Source organism: Eucyclogobius newberryi, unplaced genomic scaffold (assembly GCF_026437365.1).
Source record: "Eucyclogobius newberryi isolate DKJ021-1_F unplaced genomic scaffold, fEucNew1.0.hap1 SCAF_17, whole genome shotgun sequence".
NCBI lineage: Eukaryota > Metazoa > Chordata > Actinopteri > Gobiiformes > Gobiidae > Eucyclogobius > Eucyclogobius newberryi.
Window position 1 is genome coordinate 6,843,898 of NW_027315801.1, and position 26,910 is coordinate 6,870,807.

The 26,910-nt window shown below is 43.2% G+C and overlaps 1 protein-coding gene across 2 annotated transcripts in view; it reads left to right on the forward strand.

The window, feature by feature from the left end:
* Positions 1-1,886: 1,886 nt before the first annotated feature.
* nfatc2a (nuclear factor of activated T cells 2a) overlaps positions 1,887-26,910 on the forward strand; it is a 50,321-nt gene continuing 25,297 nt past the window's right edge. For both annotated transcript variants that reach the window (XM_072448850.1, XM_072448851.1), the window contains exons 1-7: positions 1,887-2,034; positions 5,426-6,034; positions 7,978-8,287; positions 10,798-10,966; positions 19,382-19,584; positions 21,515-21,687; positions 26,820-26,910. The exon at positions 26,820-26,910 is cut by the window's right edge and continues 50 nt beyond it. In XM_072448850.1, the coding sequence (XP_072304951.1) occupies positions 1,902-2,034; positions 5,426-6,034; positions 7,978-8,287; positions 10,798-10,966; positions 19,382-19,584; positions 21,515-21,687; positions 26,820-26,910 (1,688 nt within the window). In that variant the 5' untranslated portion in view covers positions 1,887-1,901. The remainder of the gene's footprint in view (positions 2,035-5,425; positions 6,035-7,977; positions 8,288-10,797; positions 10,967-19,381; positions 19,585-21,514; positions 21,688-26,819) is intronic.

A 26,910-nucleotide genomic window follows, 5' to 3' on the forward strand; every position in this document is an offset into this window, starting at 1 on the left:
ACTAAAATATATGACTAACTAAAATATATGACTGGAACTAAAATATATGACTGGAACTAAAATATATGACTGGAACTAAAATATATGACTGGAACTAAAATATATGACTAACTAAAATATATGACTGGAACTAAAATATAAATATATGACTGTAACTAAAATATATGACTAACTAAAATATATGACTGGAACTAAAATATATGACTGGAACTAAAATATATGACTGGAACTAAAATATATGACTGGAACTAAAATATATGACTAACTAAAATATATGACTGGAACTAAAATATATGACTGGAACTAAAATATATGACTGGAACTAAAATATATGACTGGAACTAAAATATATGACTAACTAAAATATATGACTGGAACTAAAATATAAATATATGACTGTAAAATATATGACTGGAACTAAAATATAAATATATGACTGTAAAATATATGACTGGAACTAAAATATAAATATATGACTGTAAAATATATGACTGGAACTAAAATATATGACTGGAACTAAAATATATGACTGGAACTAAAATATATGACTGAAACTAAACTAAAATATATGACTGGAACTAAAATATATGACTGGAACTAAAATATATGACTGGAACTAAAATATGTGACTGAAACTAAACTAAAATATATGACTGGAACTAAAATATATTACTAGAACTAAACTAAAATATATGACTGAAACTAAAATATATGACTGGAACTAAAATATGTGACCCCACCCATGTCCGTGTCCTTGCCCCAAGTGGAGGAGTTCAAGTATCTCGGGGTCTTGTTCACGAGTGAGGGAAGGATGGAGCGTGAGATCGACAGGCGGATCGGTGCAGCGGCTGCAGTGATGCAGTCGCTGCATCCGACTGTGGTGAAGAAGGAGCTGAGCCGAAAGGCAAAGCTCTCTATTTACCGGTCGGTCTACGTTCCTACCCTCACCTATGGTCATGAGCTTTGGGTAGTGACCGAAAGAACAAGATCACGGATACAAGCGGTCGAAATGAGTTTCCTCCGCCGTGTGGCTGGGCGCTCCCTTAGAGATAAGGTGAGGAGCTCGGCCACACGGGGGGAGCTCAGAGTAGAGCCGCTGCTCCTCCATGTCGAGAGGAGCCAGCTGAGGTGGCTCGGGCATCTGTTCCGGATGCCTCCTGGGCGCCTCCCTCGGGAGGTGTTTCAGGCATGTCCCACCGGGAAGAGGCCCCGGGGAAGACCCAGGACACGCTGGAGAGACTATGTCTCTCGGCTGGCCTGGGAACGCCTCGGGATCCCCCCGGAGGAGTTAGAGGAAGTGTCTGGGGAGAAGGAAGTCTGGGAGTCCCTGCTCAGACTGCTGCCCCCGCGACCCGGCCCCGGATAAAGCGGCAGAAGATGGATGGATGGATGGATAAAATATATTACTAGAACTAAACTAAAATATATGACTGAAACTAATCTAAAATATGACAAACTAAAACACATGTTATTCATTTAAAACTGGAGATGTTTTCAAGTCCGTTCCTCAAGTCAAACTGGTATAAAACCAATGCCGTGTTAGTTCTGGAGTAAATTCTCACAGTCACAACATGGCTGCTGTGCCTGGATGTCTGTTACTGCAGTTCCCATGGCAACAGTGTCTCTAGAGTGCATCAAACCTCATTTACGTTGCGCGTTTGTCGCACCTACGGCGCTCCGCTCCGCACCGCACCGCACCGCTCCGCGCGTCAAACCGGCTGTGACGCGCGCGCTCTTCGGCTTTGACACACGGACACGCCCATCACGCGTGACAGCTGCAACAGGAAACCCCCCGCGGCGCACGGACGCGTCTCCCGTCACGGTCCCGCTGCGGAAGAAGCGCACGCACCGGAGAAACTGCAGCTGTTGCCGCGCGTGAAAAGTGCGCAAAGTGGACACCAATGAGCGCGTTTTACGAGCACAAGGAGCTGGAGGACGATCTGCGCCGCGCGGACTGTCCCGAGGACGACTTTCAGTTTGAGGACCTGTTTGAGTATGAGGCCCCCCGCAGCGACGCGCCGGACAGGAACCGAGGTCTGTGCGCCAGGGTTTTCATAGTTTTACAGTGCACAGGAAGTACTCTGAGGCTAAATATGTGTGACTATAAAGACCGTCCCATTGTGTTTCTGTCTGTTGTCTTCTCTCTTCTACTATTCAAATGTATAAATAAGGGTTAAAAAAAGGAACTGGAGCGTCACAAGCGGAGATAAGATCATCCGAAACTTGCAAAAGAAGAACAAACGCTCTTATTGTGTCGCGCAAAGATGGAAAAAGTGTACAAAGTGAAGTTGGGCATTGAGTAAAGTACGTAACTTTGGCACTTGTTCATTATCTAGTCACAAGTCTGATCATCAGGAGCTTTAACCTGCTCTAACTGACTCAGAGCAGCTCCTCAGATTGAAAGTGACTTTGTCCAGATGTTTTTCTCTGCGATGGATCGATCCTGGACACATGAGGATTACACTGAATTATTATGTTCATACATTCTACTGAACACATTTACCCTAGCACCAGCAGGAGGCCGGTCCATGTTTAGTCCTGACTCTGGCACCAGCAGGAGGCCGGTCCCTGAGGGTTCATATGTCACTAACATGTCCAAGATGTACTTTGGTGCTAGGCCATGGAGAGAAGCCAAGCTGCTTTAAAGTCTCTTCTCTGAGCCACAGGGGGCAGTGCAGAGACCTGAGAACAGGACTGATGTGATGGTACTTCCTGGTTCTAGTCAGGACCCGAGCAGCAGCGTTCTGGATGTACTGCAGCTGTTTTACAGCTCGTTTGGAGACAGTTACAGTAGTCTAATCTACTGTAGACAAACGCATGGATAAGTCTCTCCAAATCTGGTTTAGACACTATGTTTTTGATTTTGACATTGTTTTTAGATGGTAAAAACTGCTGATGTTATTGATTTGATGTGGCTGTTATAGTTCAAGTCTGAGTCCATTATTACCCCCAGATTTCTAACTTGGTTTGTAGGTTTTAGAGCGAGACTCTGGAGGTGACCGCTAACACTTTCTCTTTGTTTCTGTGGGCCAAAAACGATGATTTGAGTCTTGTCTGAGTTCAGCTGGAGAAAGTTGTTTTGCATCCACACACTGATCTGTTGCACCAGCAGGAGGCCCTCTGGCACCAGCAGGAGGCCGGTCCACACACTGATCTGTTGGATGCAGAGACAGAATGAATCCACTGGTTCAGATTCACCTGTCGACAGTGATACATAGATCTGACTCGTCTGCATCATTGTGATAGGACACATTTTCACTGCGTATCAGCTGATCTAATGGCAGCATGTAGAGGATGAACAGAAGGGGTCCCAGGACTGACCCTTGGGGCACCCCACAGGTCAGGGGCATGTGGTCTGAGGCACAAAGTACTTCCTGTCTTCTAGATAGAACCGTAACCAGTTTAGGGCGGGGCCAGTGATGCCCACCCAGTCCTCTTGTCTCTGTAAGAGGGTCCCATGATCGACAGTGTCAAAAGCAGCACTCAGATCTAACAGAATCAAGACTGAGGCTTTGCCCGTGTCAGTGTTCTGGCGGATGTCATTGTCACCTTGACAACAGCAGTCTCAGTGCTGTGATGAGGTCTAAACCTGACTGAAAAACATCAAATGAGTTGTTTAGTAAGAAGAAATCTGTGAGCTGTTGACTTTACAGATACAAATGTACTATTTTATCACTTTATGTCATTCATTTTAGTGGCACTTAAAGAATGGCAGGATTTTCAAGACAAAATAAAGCTAGTTTCATTATTATTACCATGTGGTCTTAGACTAGTTCTGATAATGATCTAGATCATTCTAAAACCTTGTGTCCCAGTGACACTTGTTCAAATGAGCTCAGACGCTCCGGCTGGGCCGCAGCCCGAACATAACCTAAAACATAAAACAATTAAAAATATAAGATGTAAAGAACTTCATACAGCCTATGCTGTTTTTGAAGCAATTACTGGATCGATTAAGAAAAAATTACAAAACGTTTGTTCTCAAACTGAAATGTATTAAGAAAAACAAGTGTCATTTCACCAACACTGTGCTTCAGTTTATGTGTATTACAACTTCAGAGTTGATCTACAGAAATAAACATTTAGTCAGAGGTATTTGGAACTGAAACATATTATATTTGACTTTATAACAAAATAAACTTCTCAAGATCTAAAAAACATTTTAAATGTACTAACTAACATGTCCACGTCTGTGTAGTTATCTGCAGTTCTCTGTAGTTCTCTGTAGTTCTCTGTAGTTATCTGTAGTTATCTGTAGTTCTCTGTAGTTATCTGTAGTTCTCTGTAGTTCTCTGTAGTTCTCTGTAGTTCTCTGTAGTTATCTGTAGTTATCTGTAGTTCTCTGTAGTTCTCTGTAGTTCTCTGTAGTTATCTGTAGTTATCTGTAGTTATCTGTAGTTATCTGTAGTTATCTGTAGTTATCTGTAGTTATCTGTAGTTCTCTGTAGTTCTCTGTAGTTCTCTGTAGTTCTCTGTAGTTCTCTGAACACCTGAACTGACTCACCACTAAATACAAACCCACGTGGAGCGTTTAAGTAACGAGGTTAAGTTATGAGTCACAGAGTTCCATCAAACCAAACTCTTTTGTCAAATCGTGGGCCGAACATTATGTATAAAATAAAACAATAAAACATATAAGAAATACATAGCTTTTTTACAGCCTAGTAATAGTTGTGGAGAAAGTTGCACAAATGTGCAGCAGGTGAAGGAGTCCATATTCATGCAGCAGCAGGAACATGGACTTTTGATGTGATTTCTGATGTGAAATGTTCATATCACAGACATGTTTCTGCTCAAACTTAATAATAGCTCGCTATTTTCATAGTTTAAGCTGATCTTAGTGACAAATTATTCATGTAGTAACTCAAATGAGGTCATTGTGTTTGTGTTCAGTCACATTAGTGTGGACACAGTCATGTTCAGACTTTATCACTCTCTGACCTGTGTTTTTACCTGCGGCTCCTGATCAGTCCAGGTTTGTAGAGGATGTTTTCCTCACAGAGCGTCATCACAGAAGTTCGTTTTCTTGCTGTTAGCTCCACTTTTAGCACAGCTCTAAAATCCACAAAACCTCTCCTTTCTTTCTTTTCCCAAACCAGACGTCTCTGTCCTCGCTCAGACTTCTGCTCTGAGGTGCGTAAGTGCTGTAAAGTGCGCAAACGCGCGTCTTACTTCCCTCGGCAGTGAAGAGCCGCGCGTGGAAGGGGCGGCTACCAGCGGCATTGTGGGACGTGTAGTTTTAGCGATAAAAATGGTTACGGATGTAACTACAGTTCTATGAATTCGAAATGTTCGGCGGGCCGGATTAAAACGTTTGGCGGGCTGGATGCGGCTGTATGTTTGACACCCCTATTATATTTACATTGTTACAGTTAATTTAAATATATTTATTTCCTCATAATCACTTTCTCTTCATGTTTTCCAGATGACCCAAACCTCGGTTCTCACAAAGTCCTCAGTCCCGACACGGGGCACTCCTTCCAGCTGGAGGAACCGTCTCCATATCGCCTCAAATCCTGCAGTCCTTCCTACAGCCACGGTGAAGCCTTGCCTGGGTACGACCACCCGGAGCCCCGAGGTGGGTACCACCTGGCCCTCAGCCCCCGCATCGAGATCACACCGTCCCGGGAACACTTCCAGCATGACCCGCTTCACAACCAGCACCAGAACCTCAGCCCCAGACCCACGCTCACTGTCCCCGGGCACGAGAACCTGGCGTACCGAGAACCGCAGTGCCTGAGCCCGGCCAGCAGCAACTCGTCCACCTCCTGGCACTCGGAGTGCTACTCGCCGTGGGCGTCGCCGTGCGTTTCCCCCAGCAACAGCGCACAGAACACGGGTGACCTGTGCCCGCGCTTCCAGAACATCCACACTGGCTCTCCGCGCACGTCGCCGGGCACGTCGCCGGGCACGTCGCCGCGCACCAGCCTGACCGAGGACGGCGTTCTGGGGCCGCGGTCGCTGTCGCCCCGAGCCGGGTCGCGCTCCACGTCCCCGCAAGGGAAACGCACCTACGACATGTACCGCAATCAAGGTCGGTCGAGTTTTCAGAGCGATTAAAGTTGTTTCCGTGCTCGGGCAAAAATCAAAACAGTTAGAATCAGTCAAATGTTTAATCCCTGTCAGTACCATTCTAATACAGAGATAACAGAGCACTTACCATCTGTCCCTGTCGAACGTGATCGGCGACTAACACGGGCGCTCTGGACGCACCGCTTTCCCTGCTCTGCTCTTATATTTATACATTTGGATATGGGACGTGATATGAAGGTTGACGCCTCTCTGGTCTCCTCCTCTGTGCCTCTCTGGTCTCCTCCTCTGTACCTCTCTGGTCTCCTCCTCTGTGCCTCTCTGGTCTCCTCCTCTGTGCCTCTCTGGTCTCCTCCTCTGTACCTCTCTGGTCTCCTCCTCTGTACCTCTCTGGTCTCCTCCTCTGTACCTCTCTGGTCTCCTCCTCTGTGCCTCTCTGGTCTCCTCCTCTGTACCTCTCTGGTCTCCTCCTCTGTGCCTCTCTGGTCTCCTCCTCTGTGCCTCTCTGGTCTCCTCCTCTGTGCCTCTCTGGTCTCCTCCTCTGTACCTCTCTGGTCTCCTCCTCTGTGCCTCTCTGGTCTCCTCCTCTGTGCCTCTCTGGTCTCCTCCTCTGTACCTCTCTGGTCTCCTCCTCTGTGCCTCTCTGGTCTCCTCCTCTGTGCCTCTCTGGTCTCCTCCTCTGTACCTCTCTGGTCTCCTCCTCTGTACCTCTCTGGTCTCCTTCTCTGTACCTTTCCAGTTTCCCATAGATATGTCCTTGAGCTTGTCTTAGAGGAACAGAACAATGGAATATGTGTTCGCGTGTAAGGAGTTCTTCATAATATTTCAAAATATAGTTGAATACAGTCTTGTAAAATGAATATAGTTGGTAATACAATATAGTGAAGATGATACAATATATCAAAGTGCATTTTCAAGAACGGGTCTCGATCTGACAATGATCCATGGACTTTATGGACGAGTTGCTGCGTCCATTCATCTGTAGATGTGTTTTTTAGAAGTCGAGCAATTGTTTTATGAATATTAGACTTTGACATGGACCACAGCAGAAAAGAGAGCGTCAGGTGGCGTTTTGAGAGAGATTATTCTGCATTTTTACAACGAAACTTGCTGTTTAGTGGCACTTTTTCATTTAAATAATAAAATGTTGCTTCTTTCATTAACTCCACTGAGCTTGTGGAAACCTTATAGTTATAAGAGCTTTAGTCAGTGCCACGCCCCTTTTTACAGAGATTTTCTTTAGTCGACCAAAGCCCAAAACGTTGTTCTATTTAGGTATTTTTAGTTTAGTTTTGATGCTTATTTAAATGAGCGTCTCGTTTCGACACTAGTTTTAGTATGAATGAGTGTCTGGGTGTTGATTTGCTGATAACCCTGACACAGAATTGTGATTAAATGTGAAGAAATGTGCCTAAAATTACAAAAAAAAAAATTCAATATTTGCATTTCAGCCACGATTTACAGAGCAGTAGCACAGTAAGTAGAAGGATTGCCCCCTAACCCGAAGGTTGTTGGTTTAAACTTTGGAACAGTTTGTGAAGATAATATGAATTAGTCACATGTTATATCAGTTCCTCCCTAAATGCACGCTTTTCATCACAGAAATGAAATGTATTTAGACGTGTTACTTAACAAACAACTATTTTTATTGCAAATAATCAACATACATCAAACATTTTTATTTAAAACGTCTTTGCATGTGTTTTAGAGTCGGTTTAGTACTCTAGGTCAAGCATCCATCTATTATGTTTGTAGTCGACTAGTAAAAACTATGTTCTATTGCGCACAGAGACTTTAAAATATAAAAAAATGTGAAATAATGTGTCTTACATTCTGATTGGAATACCATTGTTTTAAAAAGCTCTTTCCGTGCGTGTTCTAGAGTCTCTTCTCAAGCAGCCGACTCTGATTGTTATTTAACCCTTTCTTACTTTAACGCTTCCACAGGTTTGGTCCCCGGCCACCGCTCCAGAAGCCCCTCCCCCCACGACCGCCACGACGACCCGGGCCTCGGAGCGCACTACGCCAGCCTCGGCGACGCCATGAACGGCTACGGCGCGGCGCAGCAGGCCGGCCTCATGCCCACCAAGATCGTCAAGACCGCCAACCAGCTGTACACGCTGTACCCGGAGAACAGCGGCGAGCACAACTACCTGCTGCCGTGCGAGCAGGAGCTGAAGAGCAAGCCCGCCGCCGCCGAGCCGTTCTTCGTTATCCCGCAGATCTGGTCCAAACCGCTGGTGCCGGGTCTCTGCAGGTGAAGTACACGCCACGTCCCATTGTTCTCTCGTACAGAAAATGGTAAATTATTCCATTTTTCAATTTAACTCAACTGGTGGAAATCACCAGGAGAAAACCAGGACTAAAAGTGGACTGGACCAGGACTAAAAGTGGACTGGACCAAGACTAAAAATGGACTGGACCAAGACTAAAAGTGGACTGGATCGGGACTAAAAGTGGACTGGACCGGGACTAAAAGTGGACTGGACCGGGACTAAAAGTGGACTGGACCAAGACTAAAAGTGGACTGGATCGGGACTAAAAGTGGACTGGACAAAGACTAAAAGTGGACTGGATCGGGACTAAAAATGGACTGGACCAAGACTAAAAGTGGACTGGATCGGGACTAAAAGTGGACTGGACCGGGACTAAAAGTGGACTGGACCAGGACTAAAAGTGGACTGGACCAGGACTAAAAGTGGACTGGATCGGGACTACAAGTGGACTGGATCGGGACTACAAGTGGACTGGACCGGGACTAAAAGTGGACTGGACCAGGACTAAAAGTGGACTGGACCAAGACTAAAAGTGGACTGGATCGGGACTAAAAGTGGACTGGACCGGGACTAAAAGTGGACTGGACCAGGACTAAAAGTGGACTGGACCAGGACTAAAAGTGGACTGGACCAAGACTAAAAGTGGACTGGATCGGGACTAAAAATGGACTGGACCAAGACTAAAAGTGGACTGGATCGGGACTAAAAGTGGACTGGACCGGGACTAAAAGTGGACTGGACCAGGACTAAAAGTGGACTGGACCAGGACTAAAAATGGACTGGACCAAGACTAAAAGTGGACTGGATCGGGACTAAAAGTGGACTGGACCGGGACTAAAAGTGGACTGGATCAGGACTAAAAGTGGACTGGACCAAGACTAAAAGTGGACTGGATCAGGACTAAAAGTGGACTGGACCAAGACTAAAAGTGGACTGGATCGGGACTAAAAATGGACTGGACCAAGACTAAAAGTGGACTGGATCGGGACTAAAAGTGGACTGGACCGGGACTAAAAGTGGACTGGACCAGGACTAAAAGTGGACTGGACCAGGACTAAAAGTGGACTGGACCAAGACTAAAAGTGGACTGGATCAGGACTAAAAGTGGACTGGATCAGGACTAAAAGTGGACTGGATCAGGACTAAAAGTGGACTGGACCAAGACTAAAAGTGGACTGGACCAGGACTAAAAGTGGACTATATCAGGACTACATGCGGACTGGACCGGGAATAAGAGTGGACTGGACCAAGACTAAAAGTGGACTGGATCGGGACTAAAAATGGACTGGACCAAGACTAAAAGTGGACTGGACCAAGACTAAAAGTGGACTGGATCGGGACTAAAAATGGACTGGACCAAGACTAAAAGTGGACTGGACCGGGACTAAAAGTGGACTGGACCAAGACTAAAAGTGGACTGGATCAGGACTAAAAGTGGACTGGACCAGGACTAAAAGTGGACTGGATCGGGACTAAAAATGGACTGGACCAAGACTAAAAGTGGACTGGATCGGGACTAAAAGTGGACTGGACCGGGACTAAAAGTGGACTGGACCAGGACTAAAAGTGGACTGGACCAAGACTAAAAGTGGACTGGACCGGGACTAAAAGTGGACTGGATCGGGACTAAAAGCGGACTGGACCGGGACTAAAAGCGGACTGGATCGGGACTAAAAGCGGACTGGATCGGGACTAAAAGCGGACTGGATTGGGACTAAAAGCGGACTGGACCAGGACTAAAAGCGGACTGGACCAGGACTAAAAGTGGACTGGACCAGGACTAAAAGCGGACTGGACCAGGACTAAAAGCGGACTGGACCAGGACTAAAAGCGGACAGGACCAGGACTAAAAGTGGACTGGACCAGGACTAAAAGTGGACTGGACCAGGACTAAAAGTGGTGACTTCCCCCAGTTGAGTTAAATTGAAAAACTTGGATTTAATGGAATAATTTACCATTTTCTGTACGAGAAAACAATGAAAAGATAATAACCATTGCCAAAATGTATGAACCAGACAGTGACACGGACAGTATTCACCTCATTATACTTTTATTGCCCTTTAAATGTAGGTGTGATTTAATCATGTTTTTTGGTTGGTGCCTCGAGTCTCTTCAAGCAGAAAAAGTGTGCCCCAACTCAAAAAAGCTTGAAAAATAAGATTCTAAAACTCTTACGAAAGACCTTTTTATAACAAAAACAGTGGCATTGTTAATGTAATAATAAACCAATTCTCATATTCATCAATAATACACTTGATTTGTGGAGACATTAGGTCAAGTAAGGGACATAGTTTGGTGGATCGCCGGCTGTTTGCACGTTACGCTGTGAGGAAAACCACACAGAAACTCAATAACACATTTAAAATGTAGAATAATCATTTTAAAAAACACATAGAAGACAGTTTAAGCAGTTTAAACACTGCCCGCCTCTTCAAACACATGCAACAATAATGTTTCAAGCGTGTCAGAGTAACGGTGGTTGTCATGGCAGCATCCCGGTGTCCTCTCTGCCGCCGCTGGAGTGGCCACTCCCGAGCCGCACTGACCAGTACGAGCTCCACGTGGAGGTGCAGCCGCGCCCTCATCACCGGGCGCACTACGAGACCGAGGGAAGCCGAGGCGCGGTCAAGGCCCCGACCGGAGGTCACCCCGTCGTCCAGGTGAGTCCGGGCGTCGCCGCGAGCGATCTGTGCCGTGGTGTGGACGGACGTGACTCGGGACACGGGCCAAACTTTGTGTCTGTCTGTTCAGCTTCTGTGAATCTAATGTGTTTGAGTCAAGGTGGAAAAGCACGATATAAATACACTGGAATAATAATAATAATGATAATAATGATGATAGTAAAAATAAATTAAATACATTACATTAAATACATTAAATAAAATGAATACAATACAATACAATTAAATAAAATGAAGCTTTTGCCAGCCCTATGCCTCCTTTCAGGCAATCAATGCTAATTTTGAAGATTGAAGAAGTCCCAGGATTGACCCTTGGGGAACACCACAGGACAAGGACAAAAGCCCTAAAATTATGAAAACAAAATTGATCAGTGACTCAAGTACTGCATTTCTAATTAATAAAAATCTAGTCCTGATGCTCATCTTCACTAGTACTATTACTTATTATTATTATTATTATTATTACTATTATTATTGAACGTAAAATGGGGGGAAAAGGAGAAATAGATGACTTAAAAACAATTCTTTTAAAAAGGCCAGAAAATCCAAACCAGTGGACATCAAACAAAAAAAGAAAAAGAAATGAAGGCACATACAAACCTAAATTCTACTTTGTCTTCACGTCATAAAGCCAGTTATTTGTCACTTTTATTGAAGCGCACAGAGACAAACCTCCAGCTCTGACCTCCATATGAATGCACACCTGCAGCTCTATTAATTAAATGAATAAATGAATATGGACAAACGCAGCGGGCAGGGTCTGAAACCAATCTTTTAATATCAAGATCTGATGCCTGCCTCACACAAAGGACAAGAAGATTTATGAACATTGTAGTTATGAACATCGTACTTGTGTTTTATCATCACAATTAGATCATAATTAATGCAGAAATAAATACCAAAAAGTATCTTCCTGTTGGACTGGACCAGGACTAATCCAACTAAAGGAGGACTAAACCTGGACCAAAACAGGACTAAACATGTACTGGATCAGGACTAATCCATCTATAGGACTAAATGGTCGGATATAACCACTGAGAACGCAAGAACTAAACCAGGACTAAAACAGGACTAAACCAGGACTAAACCAGAACTAGACCAGGACTTGACCAGGACTTGACCAGGACTTGACTAGAAATAAACCAGGACTAAACCAGAACTAAACCAGGACTAAACCAGGACTAAATCAAGACTAAACCAGGAACAAACCAGGACTAAACCAGAACTAAACCAGGACTAAACCAGGACTAAATCAAGACTAAACCAGGAACAAACCAGGACTAAACCAGGACTAAACCAGGACTAAACCAGGACTAGACCAGGACTTGACCAGGACTTGACCGGGACTTGACCGGGACTTGACCAGGACTTGACCAGGACTAAACCGGGACTTGACCGGGACTTGACCAGGACTTGACCAGGAATAAACCAGGACTAAACCAGGACTAAACCAGGACTAAACCAGGACTAAATCAAGACTAAACCAGGAACAAACCAGGACTAAACCAGGACTAAACCAGGATTAAACCGGGACTAGACCGGGACTTGACCGGGACTAGACCAGGACAAGACCAGGACTAAACCAGGACTAAACCAGGACTAAACCAGGACTGAACCAGGACTGAACCAGGACTAGACCAGGACTAAACCAGGACTAAACCAGGACTGAACCAGGACTGAACCAGGACTAGACCAGGACTTGACCGTAACAAAACCAGATGGACAAATTGCTGAATAAACTAGTACTAAACCTGGACAAATCCTGACCAAACCCGGCCTTCACTCGGTCTTAGTCGGGGCTTAACGAAATCTTAACTCAAACTGCCCCAGCGAAGGTGCCGCGCCTTAAAATTGTAGTTATTTTCATTCTCGTGCTTTGTCTAAATGAAGTGGCGGATGATATTGAGTTCATGTTTGGCAGGAGCTTTGCATAAGATCATATTTCGCCGCACTTTGCACAACAGTGTCATTCTAGCGCTTTGAAAATTAGCATGTGCTATTGCTAAACAAAAAGATTTAACCCGTCACATGCCAGTGTGTGTCGAGGGCAAAATCTCATATTAAATGCAATTTCCAAATCAGAAATGTGATCAAAATATACCTGTAAATGTCATGGTTGCAGATGTAAAGGGACAAATTAACCACAATAGTGCAGAATGCAGAAGAAACTCCAATTGCAGTTGATTTTAGAATCGTTTTAAGACAAATTCGGCTCTTTTTGAATCTATTGTGGAGAGTATTGACAGAGAGGACATTAAACTTTTTGTCAGTTTGTGTTTTTGTGGAGTGTGTTCGTAATTACAGAGATTTAACCCACAAACCAGGTGGAAACATCGGCTTTTAAACACTTAAATTATAAACTGTCGGTGCTTTTGAATACGACAACATGATGTAAACGAGTTTTTCAGAGTTTGAAAGACTCGACTGCGGTGTTTTTTCTTCCCTGATTAACAGTGGCTCCAGTGTGTGTCTTTGTTTGCTTTAGTGAGTTTAAAACCACATAAACCGAGTGCACTTCCTCTATGTCAAAAGTCATCTGTCATTTTAGGAAGCGGCTGACGGAGACAAATAAAAACACTGTTTTATCTTTAGTCTGGGTTAGACTTGGTCCAGTCCTGGTTTCGTCCTGGTTCTGACCAGGTTTAGACCTGGTTTAGTCCTGGTTTAGACCTGGTTTAGTCCTGGTTTAGACCTGGTTTAGACCTGGTTTAGACCTGGTTTAGACCTGGTTTAGTTTTCCTTTAGTCCTCCTTTAGTCCTCCTTTAGTCCTCCTTTAGTCCTCCTTTAGTCCTGGTTTAGTCCTGCTTTAGTCCTCCTTTAGTCCTGGTTTAGTCCTGGTTTAGACCTGGTTTAGTCCTGGTTTAGACCTGGTTTAGACCTGGTTTAGTTTTCCTTTAGTCCTCCTTTAGTCCTCCTTTAGTCCTGGTTTAGTCCTGCTTTAGTCCTCCTTTAGTCCTGGTTTAGTACTGGTTTAGTCCTGCTTTAATCCTGGTTTACTCCATGTTTAGTCCTGGTTTAGTCCTGCTTTAATCCTGGTTTACTCCATGTTTAGTCCTGGTTTACTCCATGTTTAGTCCTGGATTAGTCCTCCTTTAGTCCTGGTTTACTCCATGTTTAGTCCTGGTTTAGTCCTCCTTTAGTCCTGGTTTAGTCCTTTCTTAAACCACACAAACACATCCAGTTTCCTCCTCTTTTGGTGCAGATGTTGGTTTTCTTCTGAATGTCCGTCTGTTTAAGTCTTGAACACTTTCACTTGTGACTCATCCAGACTGAACTTGTTGCTGTGGAAAAACTGTAAACAAACGTGAAGAGAAACACCATTATTCAGTTTCATTAGTTTGGTTGAATAAGTAATTAAAAAACCTGTGAACTCGGTTAAAAGAATTCCAAGTAAAGGAAAGTTTTAGCCAGTATTAAACCCACGACGACGTTCTGTGGTGAACTTTAACAAAAGAAGTAATTATAGTACATTAATAATAGTCGTAGTTGTAGTAATTTGTACTAGAGTAAGATTAAACAGTAGTTACACAAATAATGACTCCAGTTAAGTAAGAAGTACAAATGTTAAAACTATTAATTTTGTCAACATAAAGCTTTTGCCAGTTGTATATTTACTCTAGTAATCAGATTACTCAACAATGAGAGAAATCTCTCAAAGAGAAATCTGATCATGAAAAACATGTGTTGATTAATCAGAGGATTTTTTGATCAAATCTTCATTCTCGTCTTTGTCACATTATTTGCCCTTTAAAAAAATAATAAAACTTAACCAGGTGTAAACAGAGAGAAATCAGATCACTCATTTCAATCTGAGAACTCCAGAAATCAGATAAAGATCAGATCTTTGGTGTGAATGTGAACGGTGAGAAGAAGAACGTAAAAGTGTCATTTTTGTCATTCTTCTTTAGTCCCGTTTTAGTCCTTTCTTAGTTCTGGTTTAGTCCTTGTTTAGTCCTTGTTTGGTGCTTGTTTCGTCCTTGTTTCGTGCTTGTTTAGTCCTTGTCTTTTGCTTGTTTAGTCCTTGTTTTGTGCTTGTTTAATCCCTGTTTAGTCCTTGTTTAGTCCTTGTTTAGGCCTTGTTTAGTCCTTGTTTGGTGCTTGTTTAGTCCTTATTTTTGTTTGGTGCTTGTTTCATCCTGGTTTTGTCCTGGTTTAGTCTTTGTTTGGTCCTTGTTTAGTCCTTGTTTCGTGCTTGTTTTGTGCTTGTTTTTCTTGTTTAGTCCTTGTTTCGTGCTTGTTTTGTCCTTGTTTTGTATTTGTTTAGTCCTTGTTTAGTCCTGGTTTAGTCCTTGTTTAGTCCCTGTTTAGTCCTTGTTTAGTCCCTGTTTAGTCCTGGTTTAGTCCTTGTTTAGTCCCTGTTTAGTCCTTGTTTAGTCCTTGTTTAGTCCCTGTTTTGTCCCCGTTTAGTCCTGGTTTATTTTTCCTTAAGTCCTGGCTGAGTTCTGGTCTAGTCCTGGGTTGATATTCGTCACTACTTTCTCTCTTTTCGCTGTGACTTACCTTCGCAGCCGTTGCCGTGACGACAGTCCCGGTCAGTCTGTTTGCTTCCTGTGTTTGGGCCAATCCGGGCTCAGCTTTGCGGTTGCCATGGTTACTTAGTGCTTGCTCTGAGCCCAGTGTTTTTACTGCTGGACCATTTAAACAAGCACAGATGTCCACCAGGGAAACCGTCATTACACCTGAAGCGTTTATGACATGGAGCTGTACTCAGGCTTTTAAAAGTACTTTAGTGTGTGTAAAGTACTCCTCATGTGCAGAGTATACGTGTTATAGTGTGTAAAGTACTCCTCATATGCAGAGTATAAGTGTTATAGTGTGTAAAGTACTCCTCATATGCAGAGTATACGTGTTATAGTGTGTAAAGTACTCCTCATATGCAGAGTATACGTGTTATAGTGTGTAAAGTACTCCTCATATGCAGAGTATAAGTGTTATAGTGTGTAAAGTACTCCTCATATGCAGAGTATAAGTGTTATAGTGTGTGAAGTACTCCTCATGTGCAGAGTATACGTGTTATAGTGTGTAAAGTACTCCTCATATGCAGAGTATACGTGTTATAGTGTGTAAAGTACTCCTCATATGCAGAGTATACGTGTTATAGTGTGTAAAGTACTCCTCATATGCAGAGTATAAGTGTTATAGTGTGTAAAGTACTCCTCATATGCAGAGTATACGTGTTATAGTGTGTAAAGTACTCCTCATGTGCAGAGTATAAGTGTTATAGTGTGTAAAGTACTCCTCATATGCAGAGTATACGTGTTATAGTGTGTAAAGTACTCCTCATATGCAGAGTATACGTGTTATAGTGTGTAAAGTACTCCTCATATGCAGAGTATAAGTGTTATAGTGTGTAAAGTACTCCTCATATGCAGAGTATACGTGTTATAGTGTGTAAAGTACTCCTCATGTGCAGAGTATACGTGTTATAGTGTGTAAAGTACTCCTCATATGCAGAGTATACGTGTTATAGTGTGTAAAATACTCCTCATATGCAGAGTATACGTGTTATAGTGTGTAAAGTACTCCTCATATGCAGAGTATACGTGTTATAGTGTGTAAAGTACTCCTCATATGCAGAGTATACGTGTTATAGTGTGTAAAGTACTCCTCATATGCAGAGTATACGTGTTATAGTGTGTAAAGTACTCCTCATGTGCAGAGTATACGTGTTATAGTGTGTAAAGTACTCCTCATATGCAGAGTATACGTGTTATAGTGTGTAAAGTACTCCTCATGTGCAGAGTATACGTGTTATAGTGTGTAAAGTACTCCTCATGTGCAGAGTATACGTGTTATAGTGTGTAAAGTACTCCTCATGTGCAGAGTACAAGTGTTATAACGGGGTATTTTATGGAAGTGGGCGTGTCCTCTCCATAGTCTTGTTTATTTCTTTATCTAGTCTCTTTATTAAAGTTTATTTTACGAGTTTAGAACCTTTTGAGTTCAAGCCGTTTGTCCTTTGCATTGAGCAGATTAAAGACATTGCGAGTAGTAAAAAAAAACACATTTTTCAGCATTGCTTTTGATATTAACTTTATTCTGCCCCGCCCACTTTTGCCTTTTTGCCTCGGTTCAGCACTTGCCTTGTAATTGCACTCCCGGAACGCAAATAACAAACAAGTACCAAAACTTTACATGTATTCATCAGCAGCTCGTGTCATTTGATCTTAAAATCAGATTTTTTTAAGCGGCATTTTTCAAAATGCATTTTTCAACACGCATTTTTTAAAACGCATTTTTCAACGTATTTTTCAACACGCATTTTTCAAAACGCATTTTTCAAAACGCATTTTTCAACACGCATTTTTCAAAACGCATTTTTCAACACGCATTTTTCAAAACGCGTTTTTCAACACGCATTTTTCAAAACGCATTTTTCAACACGCATTTTTCAACACGCATTGTTCAACACGCATTTTTCAACACGCATTTTTCAAAACGCATTTTTCAACACGCATTTTTCAACACGCATTTTTCAAAACGCATTTTTCAACACGCATTTTTCAACACGCATTTTTCAACACGCATTTTTCAAAACGCATTTTTCAACACGCATTTTTCAACACGCATTTTTCAACACGCGTTTTTCAACACGCGTTTTTCAACACGCATTGTTCAACACGCATTTTTCAACACAAATTTTTCAAAACGCATTTTTCAACACATATTTTTCAAAACACATTTTTCAACACGCATTTTTCAACACGCGTTTTTCAACACGCATTTTTTAAAACGCATTTTTCTCCATCTTTTACATGAATGTTCTGCCTGTGTCTCACTCTGACAAAAGCTGATCTTAAGTGTGCCGCTGGTTGTCGCCTGTGGTTTTTGCAGGCTTCCTCGGCCGGAAACTCTACGCTCAGTTTCACCTTCACCTACGTCTGACTTATTTTAAACAGCAGACGACCAAAAAAAAAAAAGCACCTCCTACAAACAAGCTCCGCCCACAACTCTACCGCTTAAACTCAGACCAAAAAGCCACAACAAACCGTGTCAGTGCAACCGACAGAACAGAGGTAGAAGTCTTTTGAAATTGTCAATGAATCGAAGAAGCGTTAAAAGTTTGTTTCTTTTATGCTTGTGAAGTAAGAAGCCGGGAAAATGTGTTTTGTTGAGAGCAAAATAAAAACATTAAATTGACTAGAAAGCCATTAATTTTCAATTAATCGAGTCAAACGACAAAATAAAGATTGAAAAATGGTGACTGAAGGTTTTTAGATGGAGAATACAAACGATAAAAACACATTTGACATTAAGGAAAAGGCTTTATTTCTTATTATAACACCCAAATCTACATTTTTAGATGTTTAAATGTCATTACAAAACATGATAATAATGCTAGTTTCTTAAAAAATATATAATATTTGAAAACAAATCATTTAAATATTTGTGGTTTTAACGTCAGTGGTTCTTAACCTGGGTTCAGTGAGTCAATCCCAGGGGTTCGGCGGAGGTCAAGACACACATCTGACCTGTGATATGATTGGTGATGACACGCCCCGCTTGGTTTATCTGTGCTGCAGGGAATTTGGTGATATACGTCCTGTGATTTCTTTCCAATGTTTTAGACCGAATCAAGGACCACCTTTCTGGGCAAAGTCTTGGTACCAGCTTGCACCTTAAAGGGCTAAAAGGGCCAAAAGGACCAGGTAAATTGCCCCAGAGTCTATCCTTTATCAAATCTCTCCTTTTTTGCCTAAGTCTTTGCACCAGTCTGGACCCAAAAGGGCCAAAAGCACCAGGCCAGAGTCCCCAGAGACTAGCCTGAATCAATGCCCTTATATCTGGGCTAAGGCACCAGCCTTCTATATGTACTATACTATAATACAATATCTTTGCACAATCCTTTTTGAGGATGCTAGACATGAAAATTAAGAAAAAGAACAGACTTTGTAGTGAAAATGACATGAGAGTGGCACTTGCCGAGGTGAAGCGTTTCTGAACTGGTCTCTGAAAGGAAACAGCAGAAGTCACTGATATTCATTGTTTTTGTATGAAAATGTTGCTCTTTGAACACAGTGATGGTGATACACGGTTCATTTTGTGCACCAGTAAAATATATACCTATGTTTTGAATTTGAAAAAATCATATTTTATTTTTCCAATTAATAAGGGTTCTGTGAATGCGCTTATGAAACTGGTGGGTTCAGTACCTCAAAAAAGGTTAAGAACCACTGTTTTAACGTATTTAATGTTGGCTCGTCAACTATAAAAAGTGATTGTTTAAATAATCTGATTAATTGTATGGACTAAACAGACTAAAACACATGAAATGATCTTTTATAACAAAGACAGTGTCATTATTACATCCAAATGTCCAAAAAGATCAAACCGTTTCTGATTTTTACGGATAATCCACGTCATTTAACCGTGTATTTGTCCTTTTGCGGCAGTTACACGGTTACCGGGGCAACGAGCCGCTGGGCCTGCAGATCTTCATCGGGACGGCCGACGAGCGGATCCTCAAACCTCACGCCTTTTACCAGGTCCACCGCATCACGGGCAAGACGGTGACCACCAGCAGCTACGAGAAGGTCTTCCACGGCACCAAAGTCCTGGAGATCCCCCTGGAGCCCAAGAACAACATGAAGGCAATGTAAGGACCCCAAAACGTCAATGTCCAGAGCATCATTTAGGGGGAAAAGAGCTGATTAAACAGAGAAAAGAGTGTTTTAAACTTAAAATAAGGGAATAGGGGGATTTTTCGGCATTTTTGTGATTAGTTTTACAGATTTTTGACCTTTTTCTGATAATTAAACCACGACTAAATAAGTTTAAAGACTCGTTTGAACACGTTTGTTGAACTGACACGATGTCGTCCCACAATTGTCATCGGAAAATATATTGAGACTGAGGTAAAATATTACCTTATATATGAAAAAATATATGCATAAAATGAAACAAATTCTATTCGAATGTTGCATATCTTCAAAACAATATTCACAATATCATCGTAATTTTAATATATTGATCACATCTGATATAGTGTAATTACATCATAATTGGTCTGGAAAGTCTCCATTTAACGATAATTATCTAGAATAATCAGATAACTATAAAACCCTATTTTCTGGAGTATAAGTCGCACCAGCCAAAAAATGCATAATAGAGAAGGAAAAAACATAATAAGTCGCATTTTTGGGGGAAATGTATTTGATAAAATCCAAGACCAAGAACAGACATTTCATCTTGAAATGCAGTTTAAAATAATAAAAGAGAACATGGTGAATAGGTGTACGTATGCTAACGCTAACACCTTCAGCTACATGAGGCACAGACAGAACTGTGGTAAGTGTCTGGTATGACGTAACGTAACATATTATGTGTTTGCCGTAACCCGGCCGACCCGGTAGAAAACTAGCCGACTGAAAAATAAATATCAGCATTTTGTCAAAATGATGCCAAATTCTTTTTTTTGTCTTATATCTCGCCGACTCACCGACCGTTAAAAAAAAAAAAGCGCCGGGTCGAATAATTTTGTGGCGGTGGACAACTTCTCTATCATCCCAGGGGGAGATAACACATTACACTACGTATATCCTCCATGTTTCTGTACTGACCATGCAGGAGAGAACCTGTATTTCTTTATTTATTTTTGTCATTGTTGGCGTCACTAGTTTTGCCACCGCTCACGTCGTTCTTCATCATGGTGTCGATTTCATATTAAATTTGACCTGCACACTTTAACTTTGCACTTTGCATTCTGAGACGGAAACACGCCCAGCAGCGTAATCACAATAAACATGGTGGTGCCGTGTCCCCCGCATGTTCTCCCCGCTCGCCTTCGCTACCAAAATAAAGGATAACGGCGTACAAAAGGTCGATTTTTGATTTTTCGATTGAAATATCTTAAAATCGGGAGATTTAGTCTCCCGATCGGGTTGATTGAGACGTTTTCCGTCATTGACTGTTGAAGCCTGACTCCTGGCGGTCACTGCGGGTCAAAAAATGGCAACGATTTGGATATGTTTTTTTGCCTTCAAAGAATAAAAAAAAAGAGAATTTACCCGCCGACCGACCCACTTGAAAAATGTTGGGTTGGGTTACAGCAAACATACAATTTATTAAGGGCAGCCTTATTCAGATAACTATAGCATAAAGAACATGCTAACAAGTTTACCAAAGCATCAGTTTTACCCCAAATCACTAAATCCACTGAATTCTTCTTCTTCTGTGTCACTTTTAAACAACTCCACAAACTCCACAGGTAGAGGAAGTGCAGATTCTTCTTCTGTGTCGCTTAGAGCCTGGAGCGCCCTCTTGTGGTTGTCAGAGTGAAAATAATGAATAATATCATATATAAGTCGCTCTGGAGTATAAGTCTCACCCCGGCCAAAACTATGAAAAAAGGTGCAATTTATAGTCCGAGAAATACGGTAACCAGATAACTAATAATAACCAGATAACTAATAATCAGATGTCACACAGCGTTCAGAGCCCGTCCCAGCCCGAGCGTCGCATGTGTTTCATCTAGAACGCCGTATGTCCTGTCCAGACGCACGTTCTCACCTTGTTGTCTTTGGCAGCATCGACTGCGCCGGGATCCTGAAGCTGAGGAACGCCGACATCGAGCTGAGGAAAGGCGAGACCGACGTTGGCCGCAAGAACACCCGAGTCAGGCTTGTCTTCAGGGTCCACGTCCCTCAGGCCGGGGGGACTACGGTGTCTCTGCAGGCTGCGTCGCACCCCATCGAATGCTGTGAGGACCACCGGACGCGCCGCACCCCACGCTACACGCAACACCGCGATTAACGCACCGCACACTACGGCCACCACACCGCACACTACACCCACCACTGCACCCGCCGCACCGAACACTACACCCAACACTGCACCCACCGCACCACACGCTAGACCCAACGCACCACCCATCGCACCACACGCTAGACCCAACGCACCACCCACAAGGTCCAACAGGTAACACATGTGACCCACACGCAACGCACACGCAACGCACACGGCCCAGAGATATAGATTAGAAAGCAGCAGCCGACTACAAAGCGCAGATTATACAGGGCTTTATATAGTCTAAAGACTAAAGTCTAAAGAATGAAGTCTTCTTCTTCTGTGGTGTTTTATGGCGGTTGCTATCGAAGCGTTACAAGTGTTGTTGTAATGGCGGCTGGCAGCCATCTTTAAAGGTGCGTTACCGCCAGACTTCTTCTTTTGTTGTGTTGCTGCTTGATGACATCATCAAAGAGTGACTGTAATAAAGTGATAACTATTAGTTACCATAGACACAGTCTCTCTTCTTCTTGGAATAAAGAGTTGCCAGTTACCAACCGCCATAAAACACAAAGAAGAAGAATGTCTAAAGTATGAAGTTTTAAGTCTAAAGACTTACAACTCCAGTAGGTGGCGGTAAATGCACCTTTTCAGTTCGCTGCCAACCGCAACAACAACAACAACAACAACAACAACAACAACAACAACAACAATAACAACAACATCTTCTTTGAAGAAGAACAAAAGAATACAGTCAGGCGTTGCAGAAGGCCAGCTGGAATAAAGTCTAACAAATAAAGTCTGGCAGTATGTAACACTTGGATACCAACCACCATTAAAAATAACACCACAACAACAACAACAACAACAACAACAACAACAACAACAACAACAACAACAACAACAACATCTTCTTTGGTGTTTTATGGCGGTTGTTATCCAAGTGTTACATCACCACCACCTGCTGGAGTTCTACGTCTTCAACTTTAGACTTCACTCTTTAGACTTCATTGAAGCTGATCATAAAGCGGTCGATCATAAAGCGGTCGATTACGAAGCGGTCGATCATAAAAGCGATCGATCATAAGGTGGTCGATCATAACACGGTTGATTATAAAGCGGTCGATCACGAAGCGGTCGATCACGAAGCGGTCCATCATGAAGCGGTCCATCACGAAGCGGTCCATCACGAAGCGGTCCATCACGAAGCGGTCCATCACGAAGCGGTCCATCACGAAGCGGTCGATCACTAGACGGTCGATCATAAGGCGGTCGTTCATAAAGCGGTCGATCACAAAGCGGTCGATCATAACGCGCTCGATCATAACGCGGTCGATCACAAAGCGGTCGATCATAACAAGGTCGATCATAACGCGGTCGATCACAAAGTGGTCGATCATAAAAACGGTCGTTAAACCGAACGCCTCATTTCACGCCTCAGTTCAGCGGCAGACGACCTCGGCTGATTCGGGTGCATTTTCAGAGTCACTGGAAAACGATCGCGACTTCAGAAAAGAAAAACACGCAAATACTTGTTTTTCCCTTTTTCGGCGCGGAACGTGAGCGCGATCCGACGCTGAACGGGATTATTCAGGACTCGCCGTGGTCACACTTTTTCTTTAGAACCCGGGCTGTAATTCCTGCCGATGTTTGCGCCGCGTCCGCTGTGGCCAAAGCGCCGCCGGTACTTTTCCCCAAACTCGACACTGCATAAACCTCATTAAGAGCAGGAATATGCAAATGAGCCGGTGCGCCGTACAAAGCCTCGTCTATGTTTGCGCCAACACAGATGTTACTCAGTGTTTTTGAAGCGAGATAACCGAACAAAGGGCCGTTTGACCACAAGACGCAGCTCACGCAAATACGGGCCCCGAGCGAAGCGGCTGCAACTGTCGGAATGTGGATCCATCTACAAGTAATATTACAATTAATACGGAATTTCAGACTTTGAGCGAAAGCTACGTTGTGTTTTTGAGGTGAATTCAGGTCTTTTTTTTACATTAAGCATTTCAGTCACTGGTGTTTGAATAACAAAGGGAGTAGGTACAGTGAGTCGCCCCCCTACAGGTCGGACCACTCACTGAACTAAAACGCAGTTAAAGGCGCAATGGACGATTTTTCGGTGATTTGAGAACTCAGGCGAAAGTGCGCATGCGTACTCCCCCGTGCGACTGATACAACACACATGTGCATTTGTTTATCACCGCGACGGATCGCATCGCATCTCTCGTCTCCCGTAGATTTCCGTTTCTTCTGAGTCAGCTCAAACTGTCTTTCTCCGTCTTCATTTTGCCCCGTACACTGAGGGAACTATATTATGATAGATCAATGCACTTAGACACGCGGAAACGTGCTGCTCATAGGGACGAGCCGCACGCGGCTGCAGGTGAGCGATAGGTGCGTTTTATGATTGATTGAAAAAATCATCCATTCATCCTTTAAGATAAATGTATTTTGAATTTTGCTAAAATGTATACAAACGTTATCTCAGAATAGCACATTTTTTAGGTTCATAATTTCACTTCCTGTTTGTAATTGATGACTTAACACTAGGAAATTACCCAGCATACACTGGGCCAAAACTCATGTAATGTCACCTTTTTTTTCCCCTGGCTTAGTCCTGGTCTAGTCCTGGTTTAGTCCTGGTTTAGTCCTGGTCTAGTCCTGGTCTAGTGTTGGTCTAGTCCTGGTCTAGTCCTGGTTTAGTCCTGGTCTAGTCCTGGTCTAGTCCTGGTTTAGTCCTGGTCTAGTCCTGGTCTAGTCCTGGTCTAGTGTTGGTCTAGTCCTGGTCTAGTCCTGGTCTAGTCCTGGTCTAGTCCTGGTTTAGTCCTGGTCTAGTCCTGGTCTAGTCCTGGTCTAGTGTTGGTCTAGTCCTGGTTTAGTCCTGGTCTAGTCCTGGTCTAGTGTTGGTCTAGTCCTGGTTTAGTCCTGGTCTAGTCCTGGTCTAGTCCTGGTTTAGTCCTGGTCTAGTCCTGGTCTAGTCCTGGTCTAGTGTTGGTCTAGTCCTGGTTTAGTCCTGGTCTAGTCCTGGTCTAGTCCTGGTTTAGTCCTGGTCTAGTCCTGGTCTAGTCCTGGTCTAGTGTTGGTCTAGTCCTGGTCTAGTGTTGGTCTAGTCCTGGTCTAGTCCTGGTCTAGTCCTGGTCTAGTGTTGGTTTAGACCTGGTTTAGACCTGGTTTAGACCTGGTTTAGTCCTGGTTTAGTCCTGGTTTAGTCCTGGTTTAGTGTTGGTTTAGTGTTGGTTTAGACCTGGTTTAGTCCTGGTCTAGTGTTGGTCTAGTCCTGGTCTAGTCCTTGTTTAGTCCTGGTTTAGTCCTGGTCTAGTCCTGGTCTAGTCCTGGTCTAGTCCTGGTCTAGTCCTGGTCTAGTCCTGGTCTAGTCATGGTCTAGTGTTGGTCCAGTGTTGGTCTAGTCCTGGTCTAGTGTTGGTTTAGACCTGGTTTAGACCTGGTTTAGTCCTGGTTTAGTCCTGGTTTAGTCCTGGTTTAGTCCTGGTTTAGTGTTGGTTTAGTGTTGGTTTAGACCTGGTTTAGTCCTGGTTTAGTCCTGGTTTAGTGTTGGTTTAGTGTTGGTTTAGACCTGGTTTAGTCCTGGTCTAGTCCTGGTTTAGTCCTGGTTTAGTCCTGGTTTAGTCCTGGTCTAGTCCTGGTCTAGTCCTGGTCTAGTCCTGGTCTAGTCTCGGTTTAGTCTCGGTTTAGTCCCGGTTTAGTCCCGGTTTAGTCTTGGTCTATTCCTGGTCTAGACCTGGTTTAGTCCCTGTTTAGTCTTGGTTTAGTCCTGGTTTAGTTTATTTTATAAGACATTAAAAGTGAAAGACTCTTTAAATAAATATGCAATATGTATTAGTTTCGTAAGCCAGTGATGTTTGTTTACCTCCTTTACATGTTTCATTATTGTTGAAACATGTAAAGCAGAGGGAGAGATAAAGGAAGAGATAAAGAGAGAGGGAGAGAGAGGGGGGAGACAGACATACAGAGAGAGAGAGGGAGAGAGAGAGAGACAAACAGAGAGACAAACAGAGAGGCAGAGAGAGAGAGAGAGAGAGAGACACACAGAGAGACACAGAGAGACACAGAGAGACGGACAGAGACGGACAGAGAGAGAGACCGAGACGGACAGAGAAAGAGACAGAGAGACAGAGAGAGACAGAGAGAGACAGAGAGACACAGAGAGACGGACAGAGACGGACAGAGAGAGAGACAGAGACGGACAGAGAGAGAGACCGAGACGGACAGAGAGAGAGACCGAGACGGACAGAGAGAGAGACCGAGACGGACAGAGAGAGAGACAGAGAGAGAGACAGAGAGAGAGAGAGAGAGAGACAGAGCGAGAGACAGAGCGAGAGACAGAGCGTAGACAGAGCGAGAGACAGATTTGCTCAGCTTAAACACACAGAGCTTTAGGGCTTTAGGGTTGTGAAGCTTCATTAGTGAGACTTGTGTCTGTGGAGGCTCATGCAGCACATTATTCATGTTCTTTTCATTCAAAACTAATTAATTATGCTTTTTATTTAGTGCCATTTTTTTTTTTTTTATAGAACTCTAAAACATAACTTATCTAAACTTTATACAAAGTTCTCTTCTGTTCCTCTCAGAAATCACGCTGCGTTTTACACATTTCCAGCTCCACTTTGTTGAGCTGTTCACGTGGTTCTCTTCTCTGAGCCTCAGCCATCACTTTGTTTCAATTTTCCCAGGATTGTGGCATCACATTTCACGCTTCTGCAGTTTTAAAGTCTGTAAAGCGTCACACACGACTCATTCTGTGGTCAAAGTGTGGCACAGCAATACCTCTACTAACCACAGGGGGCGCTCACACATGCCTAAATACGTCACTAGAAACTAACGTGTTGGTTTTAAAGTGTTTTCCCAAGCTAGGCATTATTTTAAGTTAGAAAATTGTGTGATTCATGTTGTTTTGGGGGGTTTTCTGACTCGTTTGAACACGCTACAAAAAATCCTAAAAAGTCTGAACTCTTCCAAACCAATAATGACAGTCAACATTCGAACACTTGCGCAGACTTGGAACGTTGAAAATATTGTAAACAAGGATTTTTTAAACGATAAAATACTGACTAAACTTTGCTTTCTGCCGCGGTGACTGCACAGCCCAGCGCTCGGCCCATGAGCTCCCCCTGGTGGAGCGTCAGGACATGGACAGCTGCTGTGTTCTCGGGGGGCAGCAGATGATCCTCAGCGG